Source organism: Engraulis encrasicolus, chromosome 3, assembly GCF_034702125.1.
Source record: "Engraulis encrasicolus isolate BLACKSEA-1 chromosome 3, IST_EnEncr_1.0, whole genome shotgun sequence".
Taxonomy (NCBI): Eukaryota; Metazoa; Chordata; class Actinopteri; order Clupeiformes; family Engraulidae; genus Engraulis; species Engraulis encrasicolus.
Genome location: NC_085859.1, coordinates 50,581,458 through 50,591,457, shown reverse-complemented (window position 1 = coordinate 50,591,457; position 10,000 = coordinate 50,581,458). Strand labels below are relative to the sequence as shown.

The 10,000-nt window shown below is 44.8% G+C and overlaps 1 protein-coding gene across 4 annotated transcripts in view; it reads right to left on the bottom strand.

Annotated features, from left to right (window-relative positions):
* Positions 1-10,000, bottom strand: part of ccser1 (coiled-coil serine-rich protein 1) — a 250,485-nt gene that overhangs the window by 143,839 nt on the left and 96,646 nt on the right. For all 4 annotated transcript variants that reach the window (XR_010034394.1, XM_063195671.1, XM_063195672.1 and 1 more), the window contains exon 11: positions 6,793-6,867. Coding sequence is in view for 3 of the 4 variants with exons in the window: in XM_063195671.1 (XP_063051741.1) it covers positions 6,793-6,867 (75 nt within the window). In the remaining variant the exon portion in view is untranslated. The remainder of the gene's footprint in view (positions 1-6,792; positions 6,868-10,000) is intronic.

Below are 10,000 nucleotides of genomic sequence, written 5' to 3'. Positions count from 1 at the left end.
GACGAAAAGAAAAAGAAAGAAAGAAATGAGGGGGGAAAGGGCCCTAGGACGTACAGGATCTAGATTCGACACAGAGTACAGTGCGCTTTCTTCAGACGAGGGGGAATGCTTTCAACACCAAGTACAGTACAGTACACTTTCTTCAGACCGGGAGAGAGAGCGCTTTGATGGGGAAATTGCTGCAGAAGATGTTACATGCATCACAATGTGCCAAGGCTGCATCGAGGGACATCTACTGGGGAAAGGAAAGAAAACCTTGAGGGCCTCGAGGAGTCTTGTGGAGGAGGGCTGAAGACAAAATATTACAAAATCAAATAACGACTCCCATTTGACGCAACCCCGACACACACTCCAGTCCTCCTCCCAACCAAACAAAGGACCCCAATTCACCTCCATGACAAAAGACTTTGGGACACATTTTCCCTCTTGGTAGATTTGGCTCTTCTTGATTGATGATACTCGGTTGATGTATTAAATAAACATTAGAGAAAAAAACCTCTCTCAGTTGGTTATTGACTTTTTTTTGCCTCAGCAGGAGATCTCTTTGGGTTTCCACTTAGCACTCCCAGCAACATCTCAGGGCAGGGCAAGCAAGTAGCAGGCTGGGGCTGAAAAGAAACTTGTTTAAAAGCATTCACCAGAGAGAGAGAGAGAGAGAGAGAGAGGGGGGGGGGCAGAGAGAGAGAGAAAGAGAGAGAGAGAAGGGAAAGGGAAGACAGATTGAGAGAGAGAGAGCGCAAGCGAGCGAGAGAAGAGAAGAGAAGAGAAGAGAAGAGAAGAGAAGAGAAGAGAAGAGAAGAGAAGAGAAGAGAAGAGAGAGGTAGATATAGACAGATGGAAACCTTGTAAAAAAAAACTCTTCACCAGAGGCAGACAGCCAGGGCAGGTTGTTTTGGCTAGACGGTTGAGGCAGGGAAAACAACTTTTTTCTCTTGACTGAGACGGTGAAAACACCCCCCTGTGTGCTCCTGAGCACCATGGGGCCACTTAGGACGGGCAAACCTGGCTCTCCCACACCAAGACGCCGAGACCCCACCAGGGATGCCAGATGTGACGGATGATTTTCAGTCCAATAAATGCTCAAAAACCACCTGGAGACGTCCAATCCCACCAACTTAATTCCACTGATTTCTACTGCTATGAATATACAGGGGGGAAAAAACGACCTATATGTTTTTATATGCCCGCAGAGGGTCATCCTACACAGCCCAATTAGGTGGTAAAGCGTCTCAATCTGGCAACCCTGGAATCCACAGGGCTTCTGCTGAAGAGGAGCAGCTCACGGCCCATAAGGCCCAGCATTCCCCACACCCGCTTCGGTTTCCGCACCACTAATTTCACCAGGGAGGCAGTGTCTGCCTCTTTTTAAAACATTTATTTATTTATTTTTCTCCTCGTGGTTACCAATTACCTAACACCTGGGGGCAAACAAACGTTCGCTAAACAGAAGTTTTTCGGTTCAAAGTAGGACGCGTGGTGACACGGTTTCCTCTCAGGTGGATACGGGGCCGGCTTTATTTTTAAAAAGAACCGACTTTCTGGAACAGCAGGGACGAGTCTCCCGCTCCTCCTCCACTGCTCCTTTTTATCCCTCTCTATCTCCATTTCTCTCTCTTTCTCTCTCCCTCTTTCTCACTATTTGTCCCTCTACATCTCTCTCCCTCCCTCTCTACCCATCTCTCTCTTTCCTTTTTCTTTCTCTCTTACTATCTCTCTACATCGCTCTCCCTCCTTCCCTGTCTCTCTTCCTCTCTACCTCTTTTCCAGTCATCCAACACAATGTCAGATGCATACGCTCCTATTCTGAGCTTCCATTCTTCATGCTGCATGTGGAGGAAAGAGAGAAATGAGAGAGAGAGGGGGGGGCTGAGAGAGAGAGAGAGAGAGAGAGAGAGAGAGAGAGAGAGAGAGAGAGAGAGAGAGAGAGAGAGAGAGAGAGAGATATTTTTTGACTTTTAACCACCCATTTATTGTATCATTTTCACCAGGTCAGATTACAAGTTTAAGCCATATAATTACACACCATATGTGGAGGGAGAAAAAAAACCTGAACAGAAACAACACGGCCCCAAGCTAACTATCTCCAACTGAACAGCAGCCTCTGGTTGCCCCCCACTGTCCAAAGCCCCTAGAGAGAGAGAGAGAGAGAGAGAGAGAGAGAGAGAGAGAGAGAGAGAGAGAGAGAGAGAGAGAGAGATGGGAAACCACAGGTGGCATAGGTGCTGGGCTGCAGGCCTCCCAGCTTGTCACCGATGCCTGGCCCAATGCCACTCCTGCCTGCCTCTATGCGACCGCTGCCTCTCTCCCTGCCTGCTTCCTCCTTGCCACTACCTCTCTCCCTCTCTGCCTGCCTTTCTCTGTGCCCAACTGCCTGCCTCTCTCCCTGCCTGCCTGCCAGCCTCCCTCTCTGCCTGCCTGCTTGCATGCCTCTGCCTCCCTCCATCCACTGCCTCTGCTTCCCTGGCTGCCTATTTCCATGTCTTCTTCTCTCCCTGCCTCTGCCTCTGCCTACTTGCCTGCATGCCTCTGCCTTCCTCCATGCCTGTGTACGTGCCCACCTCTCTCCCTGCTCCTCTACTTGCCTGCCTATGTGCCACTGCTGCCTTCTTCCGCGCCGGGCGGCCACTGTGCGTACATGCGTGTGTGCTGCCTCTGCCACTGCCTCTCCTTCTCAATGTTTCCCTCTCTGCCTCCCTCCCTCCACTCCCCTTCTGCCTGCCTGCCTCCCTCCATACCACTTCTAATAATAATCATAAAATAGTGATACTTCCGTTTTATACTGTATAGTGCCTTTCAAAACACCCAAGGTCGCTTTTCATGGTATCTGTGTATGTGTGTGTGGGTGTGAATGTGTATGTGTTCTGGCTGTCTCTGTGCCACTGCCTCTGCCAACGTTGTGCCTTTCTCCATGCCTGCTTGTGCCTGACACCGTGCTGCCTCTGCTCCTCCATGCTCCCCTTTCTGCCTACCTGAAGCTACATTCACACACATGGCTACTACTTACTCTTTCAGCGAGGTAAGTCAATAGAATGTCTATGCCCTGAAGACGGCCCAATGGCCGCTACGCGTGGGCAATTTTAAACAGTCCTTAGTGGACATGTCATTATAATAAAGAGTGCCTTGGTGAAGTTTTTTTTTTTTCCAACTAACTTTGGACAAACAAGTACCTTGAACCAAAGGTACTTTCTTTTTTTCAGATTTCTCTGAAGGGACTAAGCACGCCTCGCAACGACTTGTCGCACGACTTGCAACAACAAAATGTCTATGAGTTCCAGCGACAGTTAAACCCGCGGGAATGTTGACAAACGTTTCATAAGCGAGTGGCGAGCAAGCGAGTGAGCTAGAAGCGCGTAACTGGTAGCGACGTGTGTGAATGTAGCTTAACACCGCTGGCTTACTCCCGGCGTGCCTGCCTGCGTGCCACTGCTGCCTCTGCCTCTCCATGTAGGTCAGTAAGCAGGACACGGTGGCAGACCTCATTTTTCTACTGCACTCCACAGCGATTTCACACGATCTCTTTTACTTTTTTTCTCCTCTCTCTCTCTCTCTTTTTTCCAGAGCTAAACTCTGAACAAGCGTGGTGTGGTGTGACTATAAAAAAAAATATCTGCACAGTAACACTTGATGAGAGCGTGAGAGCGCAACGTGTACGTAGGTGCTAAAAAAAAACCTTTTTTGCAGAGCCATTTTGGTGCTGGGTTGGAACCTAAAAATGTAACACCTTTTGGCGATTGGGAGGGATAGCAGGAGCCTCCATTATGACCTGATCACTAAAAGACAGCAGCATTGACAACCGTACTGCGTACTACCTTCTGTGTGTGTGTGTGTGTGTGTGTGTGTGTGTGTGTGTGTGTGTGTGTGTGTGTGTGTGTGTGTGTGTGTGTGTGTGTGTGTTTGTGTGTGTGTGTGTGTGTGTGTGCGTGTGTGTGTGTGTGTGCGTGCGTGCGTGCGTGCGTGCGTGCGTGCGTGCGTTCATGCGTGCTTTTGTGTGCATGTTTCGGCTTGAACATGAGGTGTGCAAAGTCTTTCATGAGTGAGCGAAGACGTTAATTGTGAGAGGTAATGATAAACAGCATCTCAGCCTCCAGATATATATCGCATTGCTACCATTCCAATCTATACCTTTGGCTGCAGCATTGCGTTCTCTTCAGGAAAACGCATCGAGCATCAAAGACCTCCTTGAAAGTGCAAATCAAAGTGCAACTCGCGTGTCCTTCAAGCACAGGATACAACTAGACTGCCTGTGCAGTCGCCTTCGACTGCTTAAGGTATATCCCCGAAACGCGACGCTTCCAGTCCCCAATCATTCCTACCACTCCCGTCCACCTTTTCATGAACGTTATGATAAATACAAAATATAAAATAAATATATTTAATATCTATACATAGATCAATGACGTGCATAGGCTTAAAACCAAATGACTATTGTGAAAATGAAGGAAAAAATGGGGCAAATGGTAACACTGTTTTAATGGTTCACTATTACAGTGGATATACCACATTAGGTACAGTGTAATAACCAGTGTAACAATATTTAATACCACGTCATACCAGTGTGACACCATGTACCAATTTTGTACTTATATCATGTAGGCTATTTGTGCGTAAGTGGTATTACATGGTATTGCATATTTGTACACTGGTATTACACTAGTATTACATGGTATTACATATTGTTACACTGGTTATTACACTGTACCTGGTATTGCCTATTTTTACACTGGTATTACACTAGTATTACATGGTATTAAATATTGTTACACTGGTTATTACACTGTAGGCCTATCTGATATGGTAGATTCACTGAAATGGTGAACCATTAAATTAAGGAGTTACCGGGCAAATCAATCCACCCAGTCAGAAGTTATGGGCCAAATAAAAATTCCACCATTTTGAAAGTGTTGACCTCCAAACTCGAATCAGTTCATGAACCTACCCTGCAGCATTCACACACCAAATCTGGGACAAATCCATCCACCCGGTCAGAAGTAATGGGCCAAACAAAAATTCGGCCATCTTGAATTCGGCCATCTTGAAATTGTTGACCTCCAAACTCGAATCAGTTCATGAACCTACCCTAGAACATTCACACACCAAATCTGGGACAAATCCATCCACCCGGTCAGAAGTTATGGACCAAACAAAGATTCGGCCATCTTGAATTCGGCCATCTTGAAAGTGTTAACCTCCAAACTGTAATCAGTTCATGAACCCACCCTAGAGCATTCACACACCAAATCTGGGACAAATCCATCCACCCGGTCAGAAGTAATGGGCCAAACAAAAATTCGGCCATCTTGAATTCGGCCATCTTGAAATTGTTGACCTCCAAACTCGAATCAGTTCATGAACCTACCCTAGAACATTCACACACCAAATCTGGGACAAATCCATCCACCCGGTCAGAAGTTATGGACCAAACAAAAATTCGGCCATCTTGAATTCGGCCATCTTGAAAGTGTTAACCTCCAAACTGTAATCAGTTCATGAACCCACCCTAGAGCATTCACACACCAAATCTGGGACAAATCCATCCACCCGGTCAGAAGTAATGGGCCAAACAAAAATTCGGCCATCTTGAATTCGGCCATCTTGAAATTGTTGACCTCCAAACTCGAATCAGTTCATGAACCTACCCTAGAACATTCACACACCAAATCTGGGACAAATCCATCCACCCGGTCAGAAGTTATGGACCAAACAAAAATTCGGCCATCTTGAATTCGGCCATCTTGAAAGTGTTAACCTCCAAACTCTAATCAGTTCATGAACCCACCCTAGCGCATTCACACACCAAATCTGGGACAAATCCATCCACCCGGTCAGAAGTAATGGGCCAAACAAAAATTCGGCCATCTTGAATTCGGCCATCTTGAAATTGTTGACCTCCAAACTCGAATCAGTTCATGTACCTGCCCTAGAGCATTCACACACCAAATCTGGGACAAATCCAAACATCCGTTCAAAAGTTATCGCGTTAACACGAAAGACCTTACGCGGCGGCGGCGGCGGACGCGGCGGCGGCGGACGCGGCGGCGGCGGCGCACACAAAACCATTACATCCCCGACGCTCCGCGTTTCGGGGATACAATTATACGGGGGACCCCTGGGTGGCTCAAGTCTGGCAAACATGCTTCTACAAAAACTACTAAGAGCAATTGACTGGGAATGGGGATAAAAGACTCGTGTTAGGCCTTTGAAACAGAGGTTGTCTGCGGTCGGGAGATGACCTGGATAGTGAGAGGGAGCTGTACAGCAGCCCGACAGTAGTCATTCATGCCAAGCACTGGCCTGAGCATGACAGCTTAACAGTCATTTACAAGCCTAAAATATATTTATTTTTTTTTGGAAGAAAAAAAGGTGTCCACAGCTCCTTTACACCAGAAGTGGACAAAGAAGAACAAAACCCTGTCCTTGTTTCCTTCCAGCACAAGTAACTTGTCTTCAACTGGTCTACAGCTACTATAAAGTGACATACCTGATTATGCGCTGGTTGGATAACATTTGGGGGAATTCCTTTGAGGTTTTTAGTTTTTTTCAGCAACAACAACATCTAGTCTCAAGCAACAGATGAAGGCAATGTCATTGGCAGATCGGCAACAACAAACACATACAAGGGGATGTGTGTGAAATGCAGAGCTATAGAAAGTAGAAATAGAAGGAGAATTACAACAGTAGTGGTATATTACACAGTTGAAAGCCTATAATATAATACTCCTGCTGTTGTAATAACATCTGCAAGAGTACTTCTACTACTACTTTATAGAACTTTGGTGAAACGTTGGTGGTTACCTTGAAAGGAAGTGACTTCTCGCTGCAGGGGCTAGTGAGTGAATGCAGACTACTGGCTGGACTGATGTCTGTACTCTGAAAAAGACAATAGACACAAAGACATCAAAGACATCAAAACATATCCCCATTCATTTTTGATCGATTAAATGTACATACTGTACTTTGTGAGTGTGAGTGCGAGTGCGAGTGTGTGTGTGTGTGTGTGTGTGTGTGTGTGTGTGTGTGTGTGTGTGTGTGTGTGTGTGTGTGTGTGTGTGTGTGTGTGTGTGTGTGTGTGTGTGTGTGAGAGAGAGAGAGAGAGAGAGGAGAGAGAGAGAGAGAGAGAGAGAGAGAGAGAGAGAGAGAGAGAGAGAGAGAGAGAGAGAGAGAGAGAGAGAGAGAGAGAGAGAGAGAGAGAGAGAGAGAGAGAGAGTATTTGGTCTATTTTGAGGTTTGTGCAATTACAGTTCATTTGACAGTGCATTAAGTGAAAGTTAAACCCATATATTTTTCGAGACTGCTAATCTGAAACAAAAAAGTATATACTGTCTGGCATTGAGAAACGATATGACCAATATGATATAATTTCAATAATTGGAAAAACAAGCAATTTTTAAAAATAACTGGCAAATTACAGAGCATAATAATACAATTTACATCGTCCTATATTGTTTCGACAACACATACACACACACACACACACACACACACACAGACACACAAACACACACACACACACAGAGACACACACACACACAGAGACACACACACACACACACACACACACACACACACACACACACACACACACACACACACACACACACACACTGTGTGAGTGAGGAACCGGGCTGTTGGTCAGAGTAAATAATGGGAGAGAAAGATAACCATGGCAACGAAAACAACCTGAGGCCTGAAACAACCCTCTCCCAGCATTCTATTATCTTTTTTTCAGGACGAGGTAAAGCCTCAATACGCATGCATTTCTGGATACAAATCAACAGCTCGTTTTTTTTTTGGTTTTTTTACCCCATCCTAAGCTAGATGACAACAATTCACAAACACAGGCTGAAATGTTATGCAACAAGGTGAAAAGAAAAAGTTTTATGAAAAGTAAAATGAAAAAAATGAAAAAACGTGGGAAGGAGGAGGAATAACTACATAAAGTTCACAGGAGCGTTCCAGTTAAAGGAACAGGCTCTAAATATGTCAGCAGTGATCAATGGCTGACTCCCCATGCCTTCGAAAGGTCATAAACTGAAATGTTACCACCGCAGGCAAACATGAATGGCAATAAAATAAGTATAATACATTGCTTACATACGGCACTCTCCACATACTCAAAGATCACTTAAAATTGCAAATAAGTAACACTATATATATTATAATAAAACACAGATAAATACACAAGAATACTGTACATGCAGATACGACAATGAGTTTAGATCTATGTAGATGTGATGGACAGGACAGCACGAGAAGTAAACAAGTGCGATGTGTTTAGACTGGTAAGACGGGGGAAACCTGCGACAGATGGCAAGACAGAGCTTTTGACAGACCTTTCTGCTTGATGACGGGGGCTCTGAACTCATCACAGGCGGGTAAGCAGGGCATTACAGGGGCCAGCCGTGAAAGCCCTATTGTTCCACCTTCACAATTTGCCTCTGAGCATCATGGGTTTGAAAGTGGAAACGTGAAATACCTCAGCATTCACAATGTTAAGACTTCTTTTTAAATGAAAATCTCTTGACGTGATAATTTTATTAAAATTAAGTCCTACCGTGGGTTCCGATAATTTCCCCTTTTGTCGTTACGGAGCTATTGTATGATTGTAGGATGCGATTATAGTATGCGATTATAATGTCATTACCGAAGTAATGATTTACAGTTATAAGTGGTGTGTGATTAGGAGGACGTACTGCACTTTGCACATCAATGTGATGGCTCATCGCCCAGCGTCGTAACCGCCAGGGATGGTAGGGCACTATATATATATATGACCTCTAATACTTTTAATACTAATACTAACACTAACATTGTCCCAGGTAGACAAATTCTGAAGTACTCAAGGTTATAATTTTTAATTTTTCTTTTGCTACAAAGCCTACATGTTCTGGACCAAGTTTGTGAGCCCTTCCACTGATGAGCACCAAGGGGAAAAAGGTGAAGACCCAGAAGCATTCAAATTACCTGTTTATGTCTAATACTAACATTATTGCTACTAACAGATCCGCTGACAGCTTTGACTGGGCCTGGGCTAAAGTCATCTGAAAGGGCCCTCCATCGTATACATACAATGTAATGAGGACCAAATTCAGGGACCCCATTCCCTCCCCCCACCCAGAAGAAGATGATAAAGAAGAATAAGAGGGCAAAGAAGAAGAAGCAGAAGAAGAAGAAGAAGAAGAAGAAGAAGAAGAAGAAGAAGAAGAAGAAGAAGAAGAAGAAGAAGAAGAAGAAGAAGAAGAAGAAGAAGAAGAAAAAGAAGAAGAAGAAGAAGAAGACAAAAAGAAAAAAAAAGAAAGAAAGAAAGAAATAACAAAAGAAAGAACGAGAAAATGAAGCGAAATGAAAGAGTAACATAAAGCGCTAAGACGTAAGCACAACACCCTCTCCATACCCCAGCTCAATATCACGGGGGTCATACCAATAGGAGCCCAGAGTAGAGGAACAGGTTATTCTAATCCTTGTTAGTGAGTTGGTTTACATACGCTGATGGAAGGCGGCGGCACATTTGCAATTTAATGAGAGCGCGGAGTCAGTGGATAGGGCAAACAATTTCCTCTTCAATATTCATATTCTTCTGCTGTGTGGCGTCGCCTTAGACCCCCGCAGCCCTGCCGCGTGGCCCCTAATTGTTATTGTCCCGGCTCCCTAACAGGGAAGGTTACAGCGGCTTTCCAACAGGGGCGAAGGCGACGAAAAAGAAAAGAGAAGAAAAGAAATGAAAAGAAGACATCTTGATGACAGTTGTGTTCATATATGAAATTGACTAGAAAAAAGCTCTATCTGTGCTGAGGGTTTTCTCTCTCTCTCTCTCTCTCTTCTCAGGCAAACACCAGCAGACAGTTCTCCCATTTTAGACTATAATTTTCTCTCCTGGTCTAGTCTACTCTAGTGATCTGGCCACATCACACCTTTTTTTGCCTCCTCTAAAGCTCAGATTTTCATTTCAATATCTCTAATACTGATCTAATGGGAGCGCGATGAGAGGGCAATTTTGTGTCTC